The sequence below is a fragment of the Sorex araneus genome, chromosome 8 (assembly GCF_027595985.1).
Source record: "Sorex araneus isolate mSorAra2 chromosome 8, mSorAra2.pri, whole genome shotgun sequence".
Taxonomy (NCBI): Eukaryota; Metazoa; Chordata; class Mammalia; order Eulipotyphla; family Soricidae; genus Sorex; species Sorex araneus.
This window is the reverse complement of record NC_073309.1, coordinates 14,246,936-14,271,626: the sequence shown is the minus strand read 5'-3', so window position 1 is coordinate 14,271,626 and position 24,691 is coordinate 14,246,936. Positions and strand designations below refer to the sequence as shown.

Below are 24,691 nucleotides of genomic sequence, written 5' to 3'. Positions count from 1 at the left end.
GAGGCGCACGGCCGCGGACTGTTCTCTTTCCAGAGGCCCGTCTCTCACCCCGGCTGCCCTGGCCGCCCCGGCACAAACACACGAGGGTCAACCAAACAAGCACCCCGGCCCCTGTGGGGTCCCCCACTCCCCGCCCTCTCCCGAACCTCCTCCTCCACATCACACTCAGCTCCCCAGCGGGGCAGCCCACCCCCTCCTGCCTGCAGGCCCCCTTTCCTCCTCCGCCCTGGGTCTGTGCCGAAGCACCCACAGACTCGGGGCCTCTCTCCTGTGACACAGCCACGCGCCAGGCCCAGCTGTACACACTGTATACACCCAACTGTATACACCCCTCACCGCTTATGCCCTGTCTCTGTGTACACCCTTCTCTGACTGTATACATCTTTCTCTAGCTGTATACAGCCTGTCCCCAACTGTATACAACCTGTCTCCAACTGTATACACCCTGTCTCCAGCTGTATACACCGTCTCCAACTGTATACACCCTGTCTCCAGCTGTATACAAGCTGTCTCCAACTATATACACCCTGTCTCCAGCTGTATACACTGCCTCCAACTGTATACACCCTGTCTCCAGCTATATACAAGCTGCCTCCAGCTGTATACACTCTGTCTCCAGCTGTATACACGCTGTCTCCAACTATATACACCCTGTCTCCAGCTGTATACACGCTGTCTCCAACTATATACACCCTGCCTCCGGCTGTATACAAGCTGTCTCCAGCTGTATACACTCTGTCTCCTGCTGTATACACCTTTCTCTGACTACACCTTTCTCCAACTGTATACACCCTGTCTCCAGCTGTATACAATGGTCTCCAGCTTGACCTGTTCTGAGCCCCTCTCACTCCCCCAGCATTCCCGACAGAGGCACTCCTGCACCCAAGGACCACTCAAATACATATTTTCTCCCCTCAGAAAGTCCGCTTTCACCCCTCACCCCCTCCAACCACATGTCCCCTCCCTCCACGTGCCCCGAGCAAGACCCTCTCCCCGTCGGCATCTGTTTGCCCAGCTGCAGGGAGGCAGCAGGCGAGGGACTTCCCAGGCTCTCATTCCCAGCCTCTTATTCAGCCTTGGAAAAACAAGGACAGCAATTCCAGAGCTGGGGCCCCGCTGCCCGCCCGGGAGTTCCCAAAGCAGTGGGGTGAGGCCCGGCCCAGGACATGCAGTTTGTAAAAGCCTCATAGGCTCTGCCGGTGATGAACCCTCAGCCTCAGGGGCTCCCAGCCACTCGGCTCGTTTGTGGGTTGTACCAGACAGTGCTCAGGGCACCGTGCACTGATGACGATAAAACCCAGCTTCCTGTTCAGAGCATGTGCCCAGGCCTCTGCGCCATCTCCCCACGGGTTCTGATGGGCTCAGTTCCCACCCGCTGTCCTGTCTGGGCGCCTCTTTCGCTCCCATTTGTCTCTCCCCCTGTGCAGGTGAGGCTACGATCATGCCCATTTCACAGATGAGGACGCTAAGGCTTGGCATGGGGCGGGGGGCGCACAAGCTGTGGAACTAGGGCACGTGATTCCTCCTGAAATTCCTAAACTCCAGCAGCCCCCCAATCCCAGGCAGGCCCCCTGGGTGAGAGTGAGCCCAGTGGCCCTCCAGAGCCAGAAGCCTGGCCCCGCCACAGTGCATCCTGGGGTCACCTGGGCTCACCGGGCCACCTCTCTACCTGAGCCTGGAAACGGGCTTGAGGCCCCTGCGGGTGGGTGAGTGGAAGCCCTGGGCGGGGGCTGGGCCCAGGCTCCCAGCACGGAGACCTGCTGCTGGGGGTCCTGGCCGAGCATCCCAGGCCCGTGGGGTGAGGCCGAGGCAGCCGCCCACCCCAGGCCGGCTCTGCAGCTCGGCCCTCACAAAGGAACAATAACAGGAAGCCATCCCGGGGGGAAGTGAGCGGGGCCAGCTGGAAAACCTGCAGGGGCGGCGGTCAGTCTCCCTCCCAGCGGCCGGGTGGGGCTCCCCGAGGCTGCGGCCAGTCCCGCTCACAGACAGGACAGACAGGACGGACAGCGGAGCCCTTGGTCCTGCGCGGGTCCCCCCACGGTGAGTGAAGCATTCCCCGGGGCCTGCCCACGCGCCAGGAGTCCCCCCCCGGGGGGCTTTGTGCCAGGGCTGGCCGGCTCTCAGAGCAGAGCCGGGTGCACCCAGGAGCCCCCCACAGGGCGGAGGGTGGGGGCGGAGAGAGGGTGCAGGCTCGGCTCTTCGGCACCGAGACCCTCTGGGCCAGAGTGAGTTGAGGCTCAGGAAGGTCAAGCCTTGACCTGAGTCAGCCAACACAGCACCCCGGCCTCAGTGACACCCCGCCTCACCTGAGAGATGGAGCCTGGGGTGAGTGAACTCAGAGACGAACCCTGGGATGGGGGGCGGGGGGGATGTCATCCGAGCCAGGCATGGCTCTGCCCTCATGACTCCGCTAGCTCTAGGACGGGACCTGTGGAAGGGCAGGTCTTGGTCCCCCTGCCGGCCGCTGTCCCTACTTCCCAGAGGCTGTGGAACTCGAGGTCCCATCTAGGGCATCCCCTCCCGGCCCCAGGTACCCTCCCTCCCTCACCACCCAGGATCGGGAGGTCAGAACCTCACAACGGCCATGATTTTCGGGAACACCCTCCTCACCACCACCCACCTTGCAGATCGGTAGGGTAAGAGCCCACCTACTAACAGTCATCCTGGGTATAAATGTCAGCTCTCCTACTCACTTCCTGTATGACTTAAATGGCTAACCATCTTCAGATCTCTAGAAGCTTGATGGTCCTAGGGAGGGAATGTTCTAGGCGATAGGTCCAACCCTAGAGGCTTGGCTTACAGCTGGAGAGAGGCTGCAAAGCTGTTCTCAGTTCTGTCTCCGCAAATGTTGGAGAGGAAAAATCACCGGAGGCTCCCTGGGGGAGGAGTCCCAGAAGAGGCTAGAATTCGGGAGGAGTGTCCACTAGAGTGAACGACAGAGATGGTGCTTTCTTAGGCAGCGGTCCCTGGCCATGGAGGTCTCTGCGACAGGAACACTTACTCCACTCTCATTCCCAAGCCTGGGACTTTGCAGGGTCTTTCCCCACTTCTTAGTGGAGACCATTGGGGGTGGGGAGGGTGTTGGAGAAGTTAAGTGCCGGAGTGGGGGTAATGCCAATGGGGGGTGGGTGAGGTAAGTGCTGGGGTGGGGGCCTCCTGGGTGGTGGGAAAGTGAGCACTAGGGGGGGGGGTCTCATGGGTAGAGGGTGGGGAAGGTAAGCACTGGGATGAGGGTCTCACATAGGATCCTGTCCCCAAACCCAGCTTCTCCCGTCTGTGAACTGGAGAAAGGGGCTCCTTGGTGAGTCCCCTGGCCCCAGGGACAGCTCAGATTGGGGTCCTCGGACATGGGGGTGATTTGCCTGCCCCCCCAGAGCTGGCTGTGAATGCCCTAAGGGAGTGGTCCCCTGAGGCAGTGCCCAGAGACAGGGCCATCCTGATTGGAGAGGGGGTTCCTGGTGGCAGGGCCAGCTCTGACTGGGCGAGGGAACAGTGGCCAGAGTTTGCAGACAATGGGTGGGCAGGAGCTCCCGGACTCAGCCAGACCGTTGCTCACCTCCGACTGTGGGACTTCCCAGGCGGCCTGAGTTCAGCCACTTGCTGGCCCCTGCCTGGCGGGGGTTAGGGGCCAGAAGGTCATGGCCAAGGGCCCCCAAGCTGGAAACCTGCCCATGTGGGATTCCCGGAGGTGAAGGCCTGCCAAGTGGTGCCTGGCCTGGAAGGGGTTAAGTAGCTGCCCCACCACTGCAGTGAGCGATTGTGCCACTGAACAAGGGCCGGACATGGGCCAGGAAGCCGAGGGGCCTCGCTTGGTCTCCCCGCCGGTGCATGACTCACCCCAGCCCTGCTGCTTTTGGACACAAGGTGGACACGGTGGACACCAGCTCAGGGAAAGTCTCGGCCCCCCGCAGCTTCAGTGCTCCTCAAGCAACACCCCTTTGGCAGATGGGGTGACTGAGGCCAAGTGAGGCTGGGAAACCAGCGCACGGCCACAGGGCCTGTGAGGCTGAAGGAGGAGGAAACCCACTGCCCCAACCCCACTCCAGAGCAAAGCAACGGCAGCAGGTGCCAGGGTCAGCCTGAAGCCTTGTGATTCCAAGGAAGGAACATTCTGGGAGAGAGGTGAGATCAGGCCGGGGAGAGACCGCAGAACTTCTCCAACTAGGTCCCTGCAGATGCAGGAGGGAGAAATCACAAAAGGCTTCCTGGAGGAGGAGGAGGAGGAGGAGGAGGAGGAGGAGGAGGAGGAGGAGGAGGAGGAGGAGGAGGAGGAGAAAGAGGAGGAGGAAGTGGAGGAGGAGAAGGAGAAAGTGGAAGAGGAGGAAGTGGAGGAGGAGAAGGAGAAAGTGGAGGAGGAGGAAGTGGAGGAGGAGAAGGAGGAGGAGGAGGAGGAAGTGGAGGAGGAGAAGGAGGAGGAGGAGGAAGAGGAGGAAGAGAAAGTAGAGGAGGAGGCAATGGTAGAGGAGGAAGAGAAAGTAGAGGAGGAGGCAATGGTAGAGGAGGAAGAGAAGGAGGAGGAGGAGAAAGAGGAGGAAGAAGAGGAGGAGAAGGTGGAGGGAGGAAGAGGAAGAGGATGAGAAGGAGGAAGAGGAGGAGGAAGAGAAGGAGGAGGAGGAGGAGGAGGAGGAGAAGGCTGAGAGAATCCCAGGAGTGTGGGAGCACAATCTAAATCTCATCCTTCTCTCCCTCCTGGGCAGGGTCTAGGTCCAAAGTGTCTCAACAGTGATCCAGGCTGGAGCACTGGATTCGGAGAGGAGGGCCAGGCGGGCCAGGCCGGCAGGCAGGGAACTGCTGGGACACGGGAGAGGGAGTCAGGCCTGAGCAGAAGCAGGATATGAGGTCAGGCGTGAGTCAGCCGGGCGAATCTGAGCCCATGGCACAGGCACGGGCACCAGGCAGGAGGATGCGGGTCAGGAGGGTCCCACACAGACTGAGCACCTGCTGTGCACAGGACTGTCCCCCCGCCACCTCCTTTCATCCCTGTGACTGGGAGGCAGATGCCACGGCCCCCAGTGTAGATCAGGGCCAGGGCTGCCTCTCAGGGCCCACAGCTCCAAGGCCACATGGAGTGAGGTTCATTCCAATGTCACCCCCCACCCCAGTTCCCTGGCACAGCTGAGCAGGAACAGCCTGGGTGTTTCGGAGGGGATGAGGGCAAGAAGCTTGGGGCCATGGCCAGGCTCGGGCAGGAAGTAGGGAAAGGCTACAGAGGGTGGACCCTCTCCTGGAAGCTCAGGAATGGACCCTAAAGACAGACACCCCAGCACAGATGTACTCCTGGTCACAGACTGGGTGCAGGAGATTGGGAGTTGGAGACCCCAGGGCTGAGTCCCGGCACAGTGGGAATGAGCTGATTGATCGGTGACATCTGCATGGGGTGGCAATCCATGAGGTCTGTTTGCCAGTCCTCCCTCAGGAAGCCTGCTGCATGGCTACCCGTGTGTGTTCACCGGGGACCCCTAAGAAAGATGAGCTGGGAGGGCACCGCGTAATACAGTGGGTGGGGCATTTGCCTTGCACGCAGCCCACCTGGGTTCTATCCCGAGCATCCCATATGGTCCTCAACCACCACCAGGAGTAATTCCTGAGTGCAGAGCAGGGAGTAACCCCTGAGCATCACCAAGTGTGATGCTCAAAAGCCAAAGAACAGAAAGGATGAGAGTCATTGCAGGGTGAGAATCCTTATGTCAGTGCGCCTGGCCAGAGCACGGGCATCGGAGGTATTCTGGGGACATGGAGGAGCTTCTTTGAGTTGTGCCCATGCCACACCTGCTTCTGGCCCCAGGTTGCTGCCACGCTGGTCTGCGTTCAATTCTGGGCATGAGCGGGGGAATGGGGACGAGCCCAGACTGAGGGGCCGAGCAGTGTGACAGGCAACAGTGGACACGCTGGTACTTTGGGAAAGTCCTGGGCCTTGGGAGATGGGCTGGCTTCCAGAACCTCCGGGGTCAGAGATGGTCAGGCCAGCAAACAGCATGGAGGGGTGGGTGTGCTCTGGGCTGCAGAAAGAACTGGAACATCCCCCAGGGCAGCCAGCAAGGGAGCACATTCAGGCCAAGGGCACGGAGAATTCTAGAGGTAGGAGGGGCCCTGCGTGCTCCCAAAACATCTAAGGAACAGGGAGTGGCAGGGGTCACACCCAGCCTGGCCCCCAGGCCTGGCCCAGGAGACCCCAGCTGGCAGGAGGTGGAGCTCGAAGGGGGTGGGGAGCTGCAGCAGAACCCCAAGAGGAGGAAGCACATGCCTGAGGCGTGGGGGGGGGGAGGGGCAGGTGCCAAGTGGGCTGCGGTCAGGTCAAGAGGGAGTCTCGGCCCCACCCCAGCACAGCCCCTTCCCCGTCCCCAGAGCCCTACCCCCTATGTTCCCAGGCTAGTAGCTGCCATGGTCCGAATAGAAGTGTTGGGGTTCAGGCAGGCAATCTGGGGATCCCAGGAGGAGCAGAGGCATCATTAGCTCCGACCTCTGTTCTAGACCGAGGGTCAAGGTGGAAGGGAGGGCGGCCGCCCACAGAGGGAGCCGGCGCCGCCCGCCCATGATGAGCCTCTCCTCCCGCTAGCCCCTGACCAAGCCAGAGCCGGTCAGAGGCTGGGCTGGGACAGAGCGTCCCTCCACCCTCTGGGTCTCTACCCTCTGCTGCTGTGTGCCGGTGGGGACGGGGCCCAGCCCAGAGCAGGGGCTCTTCAGGAGCTGGCTGGGCTGATGTGAGGTCAGGGGGGGTGTGTGCATTTGTGGGTGCAAGTCTATATGGCCTGAATAGGTAATGGGTGTAGCCTGGACCACCAGACTCCCCACCCCCGACCCCACAGTGCCCAGGCCTGGACCCTGGTACACAGGCCTGGACAGAGTTCAGTGCCTCTGGGCGCCTCCCGGGTATCCCTCACCCCTCAGCCCTCCTCTGAGGCAGAAGCCAGAGCTGGGAAGATTCCACCCCAGACACAGGAGTGGTGCAGGGATGAAGGGAGGCACAGGACCCTCAGAGCGAGCCCTGCCCGCCCCAGCCCCAAGACCCCTCCAGGGAAGCCCAGCCAGAGTAGAACTGGTGTTTCCATCAGGGCAAAGGACGCTTCTCCAAAGGGTGCAGCCCGGCCTCGCCCGCACCGCAGGCCAGGAGCCAGGGCTCCAGCATGTCTGTGGAATAGCTCACCCAGAGCCCCTAGAGGAAGCTCCGGGAGAGGCCAGGGCTGGGAGACTGACCAGGGCAGGGGTCACCCTGCCTGTGGGTGCTCATGGCACTGCTGGGGCGACATTCAGACCCAGCAGTGAGTGACAGCCATAGTCCCCCACCTCTTGGGGACAGCCCCTCCAGTCAGAGGTCAGCATGAGGACTAGTGACTCTATGGACAGCTAGCTGGAGGACAGGTCATTCTCTCTGTCTTGGTCTCTTTGTCTCTCTCTGTCTCTCTGTCTCTGTCTGTCTCTCTCTGTCTCTGTATGGATGTGTGTGTCTCTTTTACACATACACACACACACACACACACACACACACAACTGATGTGTCTAGGTGAAATGCAGGAGGTACTCTCAGAGGTGAAAGGTGCCGTAGTCCAAATCCAGCTTACCCCTTGCTGCTGTGTGGCATGAGACACTCTGTCCCTCTCTGAACTGTGCCTGCAAACAGATTAGCAGCCCCACCCTTGCAGGCTGCAAGGTTTACCCTGACGTTTTGCTGTCCTTGTTTGGCGACCATACCCAGCTCTGCTCACGGCTTACTCTGGTTCTGCTCTCCGGGATGACTCTGGTGGTTCTCGGGGGACCATACGGGGTGCCAGGTTGGCAGGACACAAAGCAAGTTCCCTACCTCCTGAACTCCCTTCCCCAGGCTGTGAGGGTTAAATGTGACCAGTGGCACCCTAGAGGGGGTGCCCAGTCCGTTTTGCACCCCACACCCTGCCAGGTAGGAAAGGGTCAGGGGAAGCATCTGAGGAGATTCCTGCCCACTGGAAACTTTGCCTCTGCCCGTGGGTCAGCCAGGAGCCTGCAGGCCCTAATTCAGTCCCAGGTGGTTCATCTGTTTTTCAGGGGGCAGCTGTCAGCCTGGGGTCCTGCCTGCAGGCAGCCCTAGTGGCAGGAAAGTGGGATCTGATGGCTCCTATGAGAACAGGGGCCCCAGCTTCAAAGGTTTCCTAATGGGGTCTTGATGGACCTGCGAGCTCGGAATAGGGGCAGGCAGAAGCAGCAATGGGGGACACAGGGATCAGCAATGGGGACATGGGGACCAGCAATGGGGATGCAGGGATCAGCAATGGGGACGTGGGGATCAGCAATGGGAACATGGGGATCAGCAATGGGGGATGCATGATCAGCAATGGGGGATTCAGGAGCAGCAATGGGGGCTGTGGGGATCAGCAATGGATGGACGAGGCTTCCAGAGCTGAGGAGGGGCCCGCTTTGGGGGTCATCATGATGGAGAGAGGCAGCAGAGCGCAGTGGGGAGGGATGTGCCCCTGTTCTTGTCCGCCTTCCCAGAGCTCCCCCTGGAAGTTTCCTCAACCAGACCAAAGGGGCCAGAGTTAGGACTCAGTCCATGGCCAGGCACCAGGCTGGCATGGGGGGCTGGGCCCATCGGGGCATCCGGCAGGACACACTTGTTGGCCACTGCCACTTCACACAGCCCAGTCAGAACTCCCAACTCCCCCAAAGGTGCTCACCCCCAGGGTCTGGATCTCAGTAAGGACCCAGCTGTCCCCGACTGTTGAGCCACCCTCGATTCCCCACCATCCCTTGTCCCTTCACTACAGACACCAGCAAACTGCTCACCACAGGCCCGGGCCCAGCCTCCCGTCCAGCCCACTCGAACCCCCATCACTGCCCCCTGGGGTCTCCCACTTCCACTCCCCAGCTGCTCATCTGCTGCCTCACCTTCCCCCTGCTTCGGGTAAAGCTCTCTCCAGGCCGCCCCCCCATGGCCCCGTCAGCTCCCGGAGAGAGCACACGTTTCCTTTTGTGTGGTGGTCAGGGCTGGGAGTTCGGGGTCTGACGGCACTGCTGAGGCTAGCTCAGGGCTTTGTCCTCCTGGGGGAGCCCGCGTAGAACCCATCTCCCGAGTAGAACCCATCTCCCGCCTTTGCCGGCTGCCCGGGGTGCCTGGTGGCCTTGGCTATGGTCTGGCCTCTCGCCAACCTCCATCTCCATTGTCACAGCTCCTTTTGTTTCTGCTTCTGACTCTCCTACCTCAACTGGGCCACCCACATTGCTAGGACCACCTTCCCACTTGAGCTCCGAGAGAGAAGGTCCTTTTATCCCAGGAGGGAAAGTTACCTGGGTCCAGGGGGTAGGATCTGGACATCTTTGGGGGCCATATTCAACCTACCACTCAGACCTGTCCCCAGTCCCCTGCTGCTCATTTCTGACTCAGGGCTCTGTTTTTGGTGCTTCAAACACACTCATTGTCTCTACCCCCAGGACCTTTGCACATGCTGGTTTTTCCGCCTGGAAGCCTCTGGCTATCCCTACCTGCCCCCTGCCTGTCAGTTCTAGCCTAACCTCTCTGAGAACACCCCACCTCCACCTTGCCACAACCCCTGGTGATTCCCTGAGGGTTCTGATCACCAGCTGAAGTTTGTCGTCCTGTCCTCCTCTGCCTGACGCTCCCAGGAGCACCTCCAATATGTCCGCTCCATCGGAGCCCTGGCACCCAGCACGGAGAGGAGCCTGTGATTCCGCTCAGCTGCGAGCTTGCTCAGGCTCTTGCTCTCCGGAGAACTCTCACTCCCGGTCCCTCGGTTTCACTTCCGCCTATTTTATTCTTTCATTTTGGAGTTCCCTCCTCCCCTGAGGAAGAGAACAAGAAGCAAGATTTGCAGCAGTTCCTTCCTAGGCAAGAAGGAAACGCGCCTGCCGGCCTGGGCCCAGTGAGGCTGGGGCAGGGGTCACAGCGGCCGCCTTCCCCGAGTCGGGCCGCTTCCTGGCAGCACTCCATCCCCCCCAACCACCCCCCCAACTGCCTTTGTTCACCGCCTTCCCGCTCTTCCTCCTGCTGGAATGGCTGCCCCGTCCGCATCCCACCTCATGGGCACCCGGGCCTCTCCTCCCACCTCAGGACTGCGGCCCTGAGAGCCAGGCCCCCCCAGGGCCCCCCAACACCCTTGGCCTGCTCCAGAGCTCTGATCCACCTTAACCCAGGGCTCCACTTCCTCCTGGGCCAGCCCCGGCGCCAGAGTCTCTAAGGAAATGTTACTCGAGTGTAGAAACCACCCGGCAAGGGCCCAGTCCAGCCCCCCCACGCCTCCCCCACCAGGCCCGGAGGGGAAGAAGGCCGGGAGGGATCTCCCCACCCCACATCTGCTGGGTCCCGTCCTCCAGGCAGAAGCCCGGGGTCCACTGCTCCCCACCCTCCAGGTTCCCGCAGAAGATCCAAGAAGCCACAGGTCAGTGTCCCGGGACCCTGCCTGGGAGAGGGTGGATGGAGTCTGGGCTGAGCAGGCCCTGCCAGGGGGCAGAAGGAAGCAACCTTCTCTCTGAAACCAAGGGTGGATCAGGCCCCCTACCCCCGCCCCCAGTCCTGGTCCCGTAGGTGCCCCCTCCCATGATCAAAGGCCCTGGCAATCGCCCCTGGTCTTCTCTTGCCATCTTGAACTTCTTCATGACCTTGGAACCAAGTTCCTCGAATTTCCATGATGCCCCCAAGTCAGCCCTGTGAATGCAACCTCTACACACGCGCGCGCACACACACACACACAAACACACATGCACACACACACACACACACACACACACTCACACACCCTTCTCTGCCTTCCCGCTCTTGGGTGGTGTCTAAATCGCGCCCCCCCTGCTCTGTGAGTTTAGGGTGGGAAGGGGCTGGCCCTGCGGTTCCCTCAGAGCCTTTTGGGGACATCTCAGGCCCTGGCTGGGAGGTGGGGGGTCAGCAGGACTATGGAGGGAACATGTTTGTTCCGAGAAGCTTCGGTCCTACCCCAACAGCTGCCAGGACAAGCCAAAGCAGAGAAAAGAAGCTGTGAGGCCAAACCTGGCTCTGTCCCGTCTCTGCTGTGCATTCTAGGGACTTTAGAAACATCCCTCAGTGCCCTGGGTCTCTCCTCAGCTTGGGGTTTCCCCACCTCAAGGGGGGGGGGCTGCAGGACTGAATGGGGTAACACATGCAACATGTGTCCGGCAACCAGTAAGAGCTCCATAAATGTTGCTTGTAGATCCCCAGCACCCCAGGAGTGATCCCTGAGCACAGAGCCAAGAGTCAGCCCTGAGCACTGCTTGGTGTGGCCCCAAGACAAATCCCCAAAAATGTCGCATCTCAATAAATGTTGGCTGTTGGGCCAGAGAGGTGTGCAGGGGTCCAAGTGGTTGGTTGCCTCGCCTGCTGCTGACCCTAATTTGACCCCGGGCATCACATATGGTCCCCCTGGGCACTGCTGGAGTCTCTTGACACAGAATCAGGACTTGCCCCTGACCCAAACCCTTCCACATGAAATAAATAAGTACTGGTCAGTTTTCTTGGCTCTATCCTCATCTCCCCTAATTTGTGCCCACTTGAATGTAACTTCTCTGTGCCTCAGTTTCCTCATATGCCAAGTGAGAATTACTAGGGTGGACATTGCACAGGGCTTTGAGAGCTGTAGCACTATCACCCCCTCCTCCAGGAAGCCCTCCGCTCACCCTCCAGACTCCTCTGTCACCTGTGCCTGGTGGTACCCTCTCACAGGTGCCCCTTCCTTTCCAGGCATCATTTCTAGGCCTGTCTCCTGCTCAAACTAGCCATGTCCTAGGGTGAGTCAGGGCCAGGCTCTGTGGGCCCATGGAGAGTTCCAGAGGGAACAGAGAAGGGTGCTCACATCCTTGAGAGTGGCTCTGACCCCCACACGGTGACCCCTCAGCCCTAACGGGGCCACTACTCTCTCCCAGATCTGTGCCTCCCAGAAGATGCAGCCGCTCCCCCTGCTGCTCCTGGCGGGGGGCACCTGCCTGAGCCTGCTGGCTGCAGCTACAGCAGGGGGCAGCTCCACCAATCTGGATTCCAGCAGCCTGGAGCCCACCCACCGGCGCCAGAAGCGAGACTGGATTTGGAACCAGATGCACATTGACGAAGAGAAGAACACCTCACTGCCCCATTATGTGGGCAAGGTAAGAGCTGGGCCCGGGGCGGGGGGGGCGGGTCGAGAAAGACAGAGGCAGGTGGGGTGGTGATGGGAACAGTGGGTGGTCATCAAGAGGGCGGTGGCAGGAGGGGGCAGAGAGGGGGGTGGCAGCTGTGCTAGTGGAGTGGGACTCCAGTGATGACCAAGGAGGAAGGGGCCATGGCCGTGACAACGCAGAGGCAGGAGGTGTGGAAGGGGACATGGCTATAGTGCGGCTGATGCTGGGATGGCGTGGCTGAAGGGGATGGTGGTAGGAATGCTAATGGGGTGGTCATGGTTGGTGAAGGACAAGCAGTTCTGGTGGAGGGGATGACACTGGTGGAAGTGGTGGAGATGGTGGTTATGAGGATGCAGGCTGGTGCTGGGGTGGGAAGGACTGCGATGGCGAGGATGGTGAAGGGGAAGGTGATAATGGTGGAGGTGATGGTCATGGTGGAGGTGATGGTCATGGTGATAGTGGAGGTGATGGTCATGGTGATAGTGATAGTCCTGATGGAGGTGATGGTCATGGTCATGGTGGTGGTGATGGTCATGGTGATGGTCATGGTGGAGGTGATTGTCATGGTGATAGTGATAGTCCTGATGGAGGTGATGGTCATGGTCATGGTGGTGGTGATGGTCATGGTGATGGTAATGGTGGAGGTGATTGTCATGGTGATAGTGATAGTCCTGATGGAGGTGATGGTCATGGTGATAATGGAGGTGATAGTCATGGTCATGATGGTGGTGATGGTGGAGGTTATGGTGATGGTGGAGGTGATGATGGTGGTGGTGATGGTCATGGTGATGGTCATGGTGGAGGTGATGGTCATGGTGATAGTAATAGTCCTGATGGAGGTGATGGTCATGGTGATAATGGAGGTGATAGTCATGGTCATGATGGTGGTGATGGTGGCAGTGATGGTGATGGTGGAGGTGATGGTCATGGTGATAGTGGAGGTGATGGTCATGGTGATAGTGATAGTGCTGATGGAGGTGATGGTCATGGTGATAATGGAGGTGATAGTCATGGTCATGATGGTGGTTATGGTGTAGATGATGGTCATGCTCATGGTGAAGGTGATGGTCATGGTGTTGGTGTTGGTGATGACATGCTAGGGAAGGGAAAGGTGGTTGTACTGGGGAACATGGAGGTGACAGGTCATCATGATGGTGGACATGCTGGTGTGTTTTTTTTCCTCCCAGATTTCGGTCAGCTCGGTAAATGTCCTTGCAAAAGGGCCACCTGGTATCCAGAGTGGTTCCACATCCAGTCTCAGGGTTTGGGCTTAAAGCAGAACCAACCACAGCTGCCATTCACTGTTTCCTTCTGAGCAATCTGGAAGACTTGAGCAGCTTCCTATAGAAAATGCTGGTCATGCAGTTCATCATACAGGCCAGAGTTTGCCAGCCCTGATCTAGCCATCGAACCTCCCAAGAAACTCTTTCTCCCAGACATTTCCCCTATGATCCCTGTCACCCTACACAGCAGCCCAGATTTAGGATGCCCACAAGGTGCTGGCCCACGCCTGCCTTTCAGAAAAGTCTCTAAGGCTCTAACTCTTCTGTTTTCAAACTCATCCCGAGACACTAGGGGTTGACTCAGTGGCTAAAGGGGCTTGCAGCGTGAGTGTGAATTATTGAGTTCGATCCCTGGTGCTGTTCACATGTGCTTAATGCAGTCCCAGCAGCTCTACCGAGATTTGAAACTACTCCAAGTGGTTACTGTCTTGTAGAGTCAAAGTGATATTGATATGAAAACCATGGTTCTAATTGAAAAGGAAAAGGTCTAGGGGAGGAATTTTGCACACAATCTCATATAGGTGGATTAGACGTTTCAGGAGTTCTCAGGGAGAGGAAACATTGCTCCCATGTACTTTAGAATCTCATTTTAAAATCTCTTAGAATCTAAAATATGGTCAGCCACAAGAAAGAACAGATCAACGTGCTGTTAAGGAACTTGGCACCAATCAGAAGGCACAGAAAGTGCTGGGGAGGTAACAGTGGACAAAGACAGACATGGTCCCCACCCTCAGGGTCCCTGTGATCTATAATAAGGACCATTGGAAGCGACCCACCAAGTGTTTTATAAATAAAGTTTTATTGGAAGGAAGCCATGCTCACCCCCCTCCAACTGGCAGGGTTGCATTCCAGCTCCAGAGGCAGAGCTGAGGAGCTATAACAAAAGACCACACTTGACCCAGGAAATCCAACCTACTTCCTCCCTGGCCCTGTACACAGTCTGCCCACCCTGGTGAGCAGAATCAGACAAAGAATTCACAGGCGATGGTGCTGGGGGAGCCCTTTGGCTTAAAGCAGAATTTCTCAACAGGGATCCGTACCTCCCCCCACACCATGGGCCCCGGGATAGTCCAAGGGGACCAGAGCTGAAAACTGCGAAAGGGAGTGGGGTGGGCATGGCATAAGATAAGGGGGTCAACCAGCAGGGAGATTAGAGGAAGGGAGGGGGGAAGGGGGCCGAGGCTGGGGAAAGGTTGAGAAATAGTGGGGCGGAGGAATGGGGTGAGGGCGGGGGTCCTGTCTGGCCTGGGCACCAGAAATCCCACTACATGGAGGAATCCCCACTCAGAAACCCCCACAGCCAGACTACTCGGCCCCCAAAGGGCTGGGAACTACCATTGCTCCAACGGGGTTGTGGAAGGAGGCACAGCGTTTACATGGGGACCCCCAGCAAAGTAGTGAGAGCAAGACAGAGGCTGGTCATGGGGGCTTTCGGAGAGGTCAGGGGGACTGAGTCCCAGCAAACTTCAAGGTGAGTTCTGAGTCACAGATCAAAATGCCGTGGGCCTATTGCTCTCCTGCCCTAAGGGCCACTGAATCAGGCTCTGGAGAGAGAGAGGCTAATGCCAAGGAAGTTTGTGGGGTGAGTCAAGGAGAGTCAGCAGAAGGGGGGGGTCTATGGTCCCCCACAACCTTGACAGAAAAGCCTCGGGTGGGGGCTTCAACTGGCCCACAGCAACCGGAAATGTGTCAAGCTCAGCTGCCAGCCAGCTGGAGCAGAGGGGTCCCCTGTGGTCCCCACCATGGGAAGCATCAAGCGGGCCCGGAAGAGCAAGCACAGGCTCCCCCATTACCTCCCGGCTCCCGAAGACGTCATGCAGGGGAAGGAAGTCTCTGTTTATCAAGGCCCAAGCCCAGCACCTTTGTTTATAGATTAGATGGCAAAGGGGAGGGGCTGCCTGGGAATCTTCTGAACCCGCAGCACAGGTCGGTGCAGAGAGGGGCCTTAAAAAAACAGGAGAGTCCCCCAAATCTCATCACCTCGGTCTAATCATGAGGGGAAATGCAGGTTTCCAGGAGGGGGGGCTCCAATGACAGAGCCGTCAGCTCCCAGAAAATGGCATCTGGCCAGACGCAAAGAAACTCAGTGGCTAGGGGCTGAAGCGATAGCACAGTGGGTAGGGTGTTTGCCTTGCACGAGGCTGACTCAGGTTCAATTCCCAGCATCCCATATGGTCCTCTGAGCATGCCAGGAGTAATTACTGAGTGCAGAGCCAGGAGTAACCCCTGTGCATCATGAGGTGTGACCCAAAAAGCAAAGAGAAAGAAAGAAAGAAAGAAAGAAAGAAAGAAAGAAAGAAAGAAAGAAAGAAAGAAAGAAAGAAAGAAAGAAAGAAAGAAAGAAAGAAAGAAAGAAAGAAAGAAAGAAAGAAAGAAAGAAAGGAAGGAAGGAAGGAAGGAAGGAAGGAAGGAGAGAGAGAAAGAGAGAAAGAAAGGAGAGAGAGAGAAAGAGAGAAGTAGAAAATGAAACTCTGGCTAGAGCAGGTGGTCATGGGAATCTGGGGGACACTGAGGACTCTGGGACAGAGAAAGAGCATTAGGTGAAACCCAAGGGAAATGGGTGGTCAGTCAGGGTGTGAATGAAACTGCCCTGATGTCCCACTAAAGCACACAGGTCGCTGGCGTGAGTGGGTGAGTCCTTGGGGAGCTGCATCTTCTACTCTTTCTAGCAGTCAAAAAAGTTTCCATAGTAGAAACATGTGAGGGCCAGAGGAACTTATATCAGAATGAATCTCCTGCCCCTCACTCCCCGTGCACTACCTCCCCCTACACACACACCCAGACACAGGCTGGGGCACCCTCCCCACACCCACCACTCCCAGTGCCAGAGACTCCCCCCTCTCAGATATTCGAGAAGCAGCACCCCAGCCCTGTTCCTGCTCCCTGCTGTCCGTGTGTCCTGGCCATCACAGTGCCCTGCCACTGGAGCACCGGCTTCCCCGACAAACACCCCATAGTCCTGCTCCTCCTCCAGCTTCCTCCCCACTCTCCAAGTCCAGGGGCTCTTTCCCTCTGTCTCCACTTTCTCTCCTTCAACCTCTCCTCTAGCCTCTGGCCTCTGGCTTCTCACCTCACCACAGCCCAGCATTCATTCTCTCTCTCACCTCCCTTCTCTTCCCTCCCTGTCTCTCTCCCTCTCTCCCCTCACTCCCTCGCCCCGATTTTCTCCACTTTCTAATTCCTCTGCACCAACTCCCTTCACTCAAGGCTCTTGCTCCCCTGTCCTTTGCTCAGAGTCCCTGAGGCTTCGAACCCTGACAAGAAGAGCTGCAGTATGCAATCCGCCGCCCCCCAAGTCTGTAGACTTGCAGCTTAGACACGTTTCCACTGAGCTTCTCTTTGAGCACCCGACCATCTTGGAAAGTGTTACATGAGCGAAACATGATTTTGTTCCCCAGGCTCCACATGCAACATGAAAGTCTCTAGAGGGCTAAGTGCAGCGCTCAGGGGGCCGGAGCGACAGCACAGCGGGTAGGGCGTTTGCCTTGCACGTGGCCGACCCGGGTTCGATCCCCGGCATCCCATGTGGTCCCCCAAGCACTGCTAGGAGTAATTCCTGAGTGCAAAGCCAGGAGTAACCCCTGAGCATCGCTGGATGTGACCCAAAAAGCAAAATAAATAAATAAATAAATAAAGTGCAGCGCTCAGCCTCACACCCTTCCAACAGCCTTGGACACTGGGAACTGGCAGGATGAAAGGCTGGAACTTAGCAAGTCATCACACATAGATGATGTCCCACATCTTGCTCCTTAGGATGCTAAAAATTGTGTGGAATCACAGAGGTCGGGAGACAGCACTGCACGCTGTGCTCAAACCCCACACTCCACAACAGCCTGAGCACTGCTGGGTGCAGGCCTGCTGCTCTCCACCAGGCAGGGTCCCAGCAGCTCATACTGAACCAGGGATCAACAGCTTGATCTCAAGCTGTTCTAAGTGGCCCCCAGGCCCTCTGAGAATAGCTTGTGAGGCAAAAAATAAAAATAAAATCACATCAGGGCTGGAGCAATAAGAAAGCGCTAGGGGCATTTGCCTTGCACGTGGCCAACCTGAGTTCAATCCCCGGCATCCCAGATGGTCCCCCTCAAAGCACACCAGGAGGAATCACTGATTGCAGAAGCAACCCCTGAGCCCCTCAGGGTGTGGCCCAAAAAACAGAAGCACAAAGAAACAACAACAACAAAAAAACCCACAATGTCACATTTAAGATAGCTGGCCTGCACCCGACATGCATGCAGAGGAATACATGTATATGCACACACATGAACATACACAGGCATGTGTGTGCACATATGTGTCCCACACACAGCCCTCCTGATCTCTCCTCTCCTAGATCAAGTCAAGTGTGAATCGCAAGAACGCCAAGTATGTGCTCAGGGGAGACGCTGCCGACAAGGTCTTCAAGGTGGATGCGAACACGGGCGACGTGTACGCCTTTGAGAGGCTGGACAGGGAGAAGGTGTCTGAGTACCACCTCACCGCCCTGATAGTGGACAAGGACACCAACAAGAACCTAGAGTCACCCTCCAGTTTCACCATCAAGGTCCATGACATCAACGACAACTGGCCGGTGTTCACACGCCAAGTGTTCAACGCCTCGGTGCCTGAGATGTCAGCTGTGGGTGCGTGCCCCCAAGCAACCTCAGTCTGGAGGCACCCAACCTATCCACTTCTCTGCTGGGGCCAGGATTGAGAAGTGGGGGGCCCTTTCTGTTAATTTAGATGGCTTGTTAGAAATTCTGGTCCCTGGAGCAGGGTTAGGGCATTTCCCTTGCATGCAGCATCCCAGCATCCCATATGGTCCCTCGTGCACTAGCAGAAGTAATTCCTGAGTGCAGAGTCAGGAGTAACCCCTGAGCATCACTGGGTTTTACTCAAAAATCCCAAAAAATTAAATTAAAAAAAAAAGAAATTCTAGTCCCTGCATCTCGGCTCTGAAAGAGTCCCAGCGTCAGCCCGGCCCGAGTCACAACCTTAATGTAGAACTAACCCCAACCCTGGACCAAGGCTGACTGGGCCTGACCCATATCCCACTGAGCCTGCACAGCAGAGACCCAATAGAGATTCTTCTCTGGTTCTTCTTTCACACACACACTGGCGTGTGTGGCCATAACTTAGATGAAACCCGCACCCCCAGCTCTGGCTCTCGAGACAGGCCCCCAAGCACAGAGAGTGCAACCAGCATGCCCGCCCTGCCGCCAGGGCGAGGAACGTCCTATCTAGTGTTGGTGCAGGAGAGGGGTCAGGGCTTCACCCCACAAGTGCCACCAGCCAGACCCCAGTCTCCTTTGATTCTCTCCTAGCATCCAGAAGGTGCTAGATCAGTTCCTTCCTTGCCTCTCCCCCAAGGCTCCTCGGGACCAGAGCTTCCTGCTGAGAAAGGGGAGCATGGAGCATGTGGGGAAGAGCTGAACCCCACCTCCAGGGGACCCTTTGACTCCAAGCCTCCCTGCCAGAAGGAGCAGCAGCCCTGCCCTCCTCTCGGCCTTGCCTGGGCTCCCCACTCCCCACAGAGACCCCCCCACACACACACAGGCTCTTGAGAAAGGTCTCGGCCTAGCCCCCTCTCTGCCCTGGTGTGGGACTGGGACAGGGGCGGGGCTTCACATGGCAGCACCCCTGGATTCTCTGCAGGGACCTCAGTGATCCGTCTGACCGCAGTGGACGCCGATGACCCCACAGTGGGGGATCACGCCTCTGTCATGTACCAGGTCCTCAAAGGAGAAGAATACTTTGCCATCGACAACAGCGGTATGTGACACGGCCCCATGGCCACCTGGGCTGGAGGGGAGGGGACATTCCCAGGGCAGGGGCCAAAGACAGGAGACCTCACCCTGAACCACAGTGCCCTGGGCTGGTGGCTGCCCCTCACAAGTGGCTGCAGATGACAGAGGAAGTAGGGCCTTGAGGGAACAGCATCAGGACCCCAACAGGGAAGGAAGAATGCAGTTGGCATATCAGGAGAAGGGCCCAGGCAGGGAGGGTGTCCGGTCCAGCTCTGCTCCTGCACCCTCTGGAGCCCCTGGCCAAAGCCAACCAGCCTCAGCCTGAGACTGTGGGGGGACAGAGGGCTGCAGAGACAGCATAGAAGTTGAGGCCCTCACCAAGCATGTGGTTGACCCAGATTGGTGCCTAGCACCACCTATGATCCTATAAGCACTGCAGGAGCAGCCCCCGAGTACAGCGTTGGGAGTCAGCCCTGGGCCCCGCTGGCCTGGCGTGAGCTGTGATGTCTGAATCAGCGTGGGTCTCGAGAAAACAGGCCCATGACAGGGATCCACTGATGAGACTTTAGAGCCTGCGCAGGGGCCAGGGACAACACATGTAGTAGAGCAAACGCAGGAGGCCCCGAGCTCCATATCTTGCCACCCTCTGCCCTTCCCCCACTCCCCGCAACTGAGCACCAGCAGATATAGACCTAGCAACTCCTGGGCACTGTCTGGCCTGAGCACGAATCAGCAGAGCTGTCACGCATGCTGGTGGCAGTGGCCCTAGGATTCTCTCACAGGAGCATCACTCTGCACGGCCCCTGTGGAAAATAACCGATGAATTTAAGGGCTGCATCTCAGGAGCCGGCAGCCGTCTTGCTGGTCAGAGCAGGGCACACTGTCCTTCAGACTGGCCAGCTCTCAGCAGACCCAGCCGCACCCCAGGATGCACCAAGGCGGGTGTCCTCCTGCCCCTGGCCCTGGACACTCTGCGCCCGGCAGCCCTCTGGCTCCTCCCCAGAACAAGGCACCAGAGACTTCTCCTGGCACCAACTCTTACGGCCTGCCCCAGCCCCTCCACAGCAGGGTCCCGGGGGAGCTTTAAGACGGGGTGTCAGGGGTGAGTTGGGCTGAGTTTCCCGAGACCCAGCCCCTGATGGCCTCCTTTTCGCAGGACTCATTTTCACGACCACCAAAAACTTGGACCGAGAGGAGCAGGCCCGATACGAGGTGGTGGTGGAAGCCAGGGACGCCCATGGCCTCCGGGGGGAGTCCGGCACGGCCACTGTGGTGATCACGTTGAAGGACATCAACGACAACTTCCCCATCTTCACCCAGAGTGAGCTCTCCACGGGGTCAGGGGTCTGGGGGGTCTGGGTGCGGGGAAGGGACCTGTCCTCTCCCTATACACATTCTTTTTTTTTTTTTCTTTTTGGGTCACACCCGGCAATGCACAGGGGTTACTCCTGGCTCTGCATTCAGGAATCACTCCTGGCAGTACTCGGGAGACCATATGGGATGCTGGGAATCAAACCCGGGTCGGCCGCATACAAAGCAAATGCCCTACCCACTGTGCTATCACTCCAGCCCCTCCTTATACACATTCTTGAGGTCACCTGCCTGCACCTCCCATCATGCCCCTCCAGGTCAGGGGAAGCAGCACTCCCTGCTGTGTGCCCACATGACCAGAGAGGATGCATCCCATGTACCCCACATTCCCATGGACTCAGGAGAGTACCCCTGAGCGAGGGTGGGGCATAGCAAAGCTCCAGGCTCCCCACCCCCACCCTACGGATGTCTGGCAACATAGGGGGTGGCACCACCAGTGCTGGGTTTCTACACACACTTTCCCTTCGGGGTGGGCTGCCAGCTCCTGGAGACCACACATGTCACTCCTGGAACCCACACTGGCAAAGTGCCTGGCAGGACGGGAGCAACAGCTCAAAGGGCTGGGGTGCATGCTTGGCAGTGGGGCCCCAGGGTCCATCTCTGTCTCTGCCTGCCCCCCTGATCACTGCTGGACATGCTCCCCACTTCAAAGAACGCGTGGCCTACAGGAAGTGCCCAGCTGGAGAGTTGGGAGGACAGAGAGAACAGAGCCTCTGCCGTGGGACCCCAAATTCCAGACATTATCACTCTATCATTATTATTATTTCCTGTTCCCGAGTGTATTTGGGTCATCGGAAACACAGCACTGGTCTGTCTCACTAACCCCTGTTCTTGGGTCCCCCCCTTGGCATCAGGCAAGTACACCTTCACCGTGCCCGAAGACATCCGTGTGGGCAGCTCCCTGGGCTCCCTGTTCGTGGAGGACCCCGATGAGCCCCAGAACCGGATGACCAAGTACAGCATCGTGCAGGGCGAGTACAGGGACACCTTCACCATCGAGACAGACTCCAGCCGCAACGAGGGCATCATCAAGCCCATGAAGGTGTGGGGGTCAGCGGGGAAGGCCCCAGACAGGGCTCTGGGGCTCCAACACCCAGGGGCAGGTCCTGGGTGACAGCCCATCAGAGATGCACGTTCTGGGGGTGCGGAGTCAGTGATAGGGATCCTGGAGATGGGGAAGGGGAGCCAGGGGAGGAAGGCGGGAGGCCTTAGACAAGGGAATCCCTGGGCAAATGCAGATACAAGGGTTAGGGAGTAAGGAGGTGAACCCAAGAATCTGAGGAGCAGAGAGGGGAGACACAGTGCAGAGAGGGGCGACCTCAGGGCCAGTGAGGACTGAGGCTCAGAGACACAGCACTGAGGCTGCGCTGAGGCTGCAGGCTGGCACAGTAAGAGGCAGATAAGGAGACAGAGCCCCAGGCATGTGGGGTGCCAGCAGCTTCTGTTCCCTGAATCAAGGGGTGGCAACTCCTGCAAGTGCACTGGAAGTCCTGGACAGAACACCCCAGAGCACTGTGCCCAGCCTGACCTCCCTTCAGGTCCCTCTCCCCAGTGTCCAGGGGGCCAAGACAGTTGTCACAGTGCCACAGCATGGAGCAGGTGGACACATGAACAAGAAGAGAAGTGGGTGCATGTGGTGCTGCCGCCCGAAAAGAGAGGATTGGGTTGGGCTGGGTGGCAGGGACATGTTCTTGCCCAGGGATGGACTTACCAGAGGGTAAGGGACATGCTACTGTGCGGGCAAGGTGGGGGCAGCGTCAGAACAAAGGCTGGAGGAAAAGCCTCATCCTCCAAGACGAACAGATAGGACCACTAGTCTGGGATCCCCCAGGAGCAGGACTGTGACAAAGCCATTGTGTCCTCAAATACTTGGGACAGAGCCAGACGCAGAGCCAGGGAGAGGAAGGCAGCCCTGTGGGTGCATGGAGATGGGCAGCCATGCCCAGTGCTTCTCCTCCTTACGACCTTGGAAAACAGCTCTGGGTTTCAGATCCCTCACCTGCGAGTAGGTGTTCTCCCAGCCCTGACCTGCAGGGGTCAGTGCAGGGCTGGGCTCACCCTTCGCCCCGTTTTCCCCTGCCACAGCCCCTGGACTACGAGCGCATCCGACAGTACAGCTTCACCATCGAGGCCACGGACCCCACCATCAATCTCCGCTACCTCAGCAGCAACCCCACCAAAAACATCGCCCGCGTCGTCATCAGCGTCACTGACGTGGACGAGCCCCCTGTCTTCCAGCAGCCCTTCTACCATTTCCAGCTTCCAGAGAACAAGAAAAAGCCTCTGGTGGGTTCCGTGCTGGCTGTAGACCCTGACGCTGCAAAGCTGAACATTGGGTAAGCGGGAAAGGGCCAGGGGACAGAGGATGGGGTAGTCAGGACGAGGCTGGTGGGCAGACTGGTCCTGCTGGTCTGAGACCAGGGCTTGGGAATTTGGATTGCCTGCACATAGGAATTGGTCTCCTGCCGTCCACTCTGTGCTTTGACCCTCTTCCTCTTTTGTTTCCTGGGTGTGTCCACGACAGGCTCCTCCTCCTTGTCCTCATCCTCCTCGGACTTTCTCTTGGCCTTCAGAAGAACAGCTTTGGGGGCTGGAGCGATAGCACAGCGGGTAGGGCATTTGCCCTGCATGTGGCCAACCCGGGTTCGAATCCCAGAATCCCATAGGGTCCACTGAGCACCGCCAAGGGTAATTCCTGAGTGCAGACCCAGGAGTAACCACTGTGCATCGCCAGGTGTGATCCAAAAATAAAAAAAAAGAAGAAGAACAGCTTTGGGGGGCTGAGCAAGAAAACAGCAGGTGGGGTATTTTGCCTTGCATTCGGCCAACCTGAGTTTGATGCCCAGCATCCCATATGGTCCCCCAAGCACCGCCAGGAGTAATTCCTAAGTGCAGATCCAGGAGTAACCCCTGAGCATTCCTGGGTGTGACTCAAAAGGCAAAACACAAAAAAGCAAACAATAAAACAAACAGAGGAACAGCATTGCAGGTGCAAGCTCCTTACCTGCTGTACCCTCTGGACCCTCTTTTTTTATAATTTGTTTTGGGGCACACCTAGTGGTGCTTAGAACTTACTCCAGGGACCATATGACCACATGGGGTGCAGGGAATGGAGCTAGGTCAGCTATGTGCAAGACAAGTGCCCTGCCACTGTGCTCTCACCACTGCCCACTGTGCTCTCCAGCCCCGGAACTTTGTTTGGCTGGTGCAGCATCCATAGCTTCTGCTTCAGCCATCTTCACCTTCCCTCTCCTCCTCCTCATCATCATGTGAGGCAGAGGCAGATTCCATCACTGAGGCTAAAGTTTATCCTCCCCCTCTCCCCTGTCACCTCTTGTCTCTCATCCCTGTCTTCCTTCTAGGTTTTCTTTCCTTCCTCTGGCCCCTGGGCTGGGTGGCCAATCCCTTCTTCCCAGACGCCATGACCAGCTCTTTCCCTGTAGTTGTTGCTGCTTCTCTGGCTGGTATCACAGCTGCCCGTGCTGATGGCCTTTGTACTTGGGGTGACAAGTGTTTTCTTGACTGGTGTGGCCACAGCACCCTCTTTTTGTTGGGGAAACCATCACCTCCTTTGCTGGCAGTGTGGTGGCCTTCTTTCCCTTTTTCTATGGCACGATAACTTTCCTCTGCTGCTACCATCATCATCTTCATCATCATTATTTTTCTCCTCCCTCCTTTGGGGAAAGGCCATTTTCTTGAGTTTCTGTTTTGTTTTGTTTTAAACTGTTCTTTGCAAGATTCACTGTGATAACAGTGGCTTATAAGGATGGGGACTGTGGAGGAAAAGGGCACAGGGGAGCCTGCAGGAGCCCAACAGATGTCTGTGGTGGCCGCTGATACTGAACGGCATGGAGAGAGTCTACGAGGCTGCAAACAAGAACTGGAGACTGTCTGGAGTTGTTGTGGTGATGGTAGTGGTTTGGGGACCATAACCAGCAGTGCTCAAGGCTTATTCTTGATCAAGGGGCCATCTGTGGTACCAGAATCAAACCCAAGTTGGCTATGTGCAACTTACCAGTGTCCTCTCTGGGCATGTCCAGAGTTACTTTTCTGAAAACTCCTTTCAGCTTCTTTGTCTAAACCCAAAATTCAAAATATTGCATATTCATAAATATTGATGATTTTTTAAATGCCTGATATTGAGGGCCAAGAAATAAGACTGTAGATAGGGTGTTTGTCTTGCACACAAACAGGGTTCAATCCATCTCTTCATACAATCAATTC

At 57.5% G+C, this 24,691-nt stretch overlaps 1 protein-coding gene across 2 annotated transcripts in view; it reads left to right on the top strand.

Annotated features, from left to right (window-relative positions):
* Nucleotides 1–1,948: 1,948 nt before the first annotated feature.
* Nucleotides 1,949–24,691, top strand: part of CDH5 (cadherin 5) — a 33,809-nt gene continuing 11,066 nt past the window's right edge. Inside the window, exons 1-8 of one of the 2 annotated variants that reach the window (XM_055145522.1) lie at nt 2,014–2,040; nt 10,303–10,367; nt 11,860–12,078; nt 17,704–17,992; nt 19,005–19,121; nt 20,253–20,417; nt 21,322–21,509; nt 22,553–22,803. In XM_055145522.1, coding sequence (XP_055001497.1) covers nt 11,878–12,078; nt 17,704–17,992; nt 19,005–19,121; nt 20,253–20,417; nt 21,322–21,509; nt 22,553–22,803 — 1,211 coding nt within the window. In that variant the 5' untranslated portion in view covers nt 2,014–2,040; nt 10,303–10,367; nt 11,860–11,877. Of the gene's footprint in view, nt 2,041–10,302; nt 10,368–11,859; nt 12,079–17,703; nt 17,993–19,004; nt 19,122–20,252; nt 20,418–21,321; nt 21,510–22,552; nt 22,804–24,691 lie in introns of both variants that reach the window. The other variant, XM_004600929.2, reaches the window with a different exon arrangement.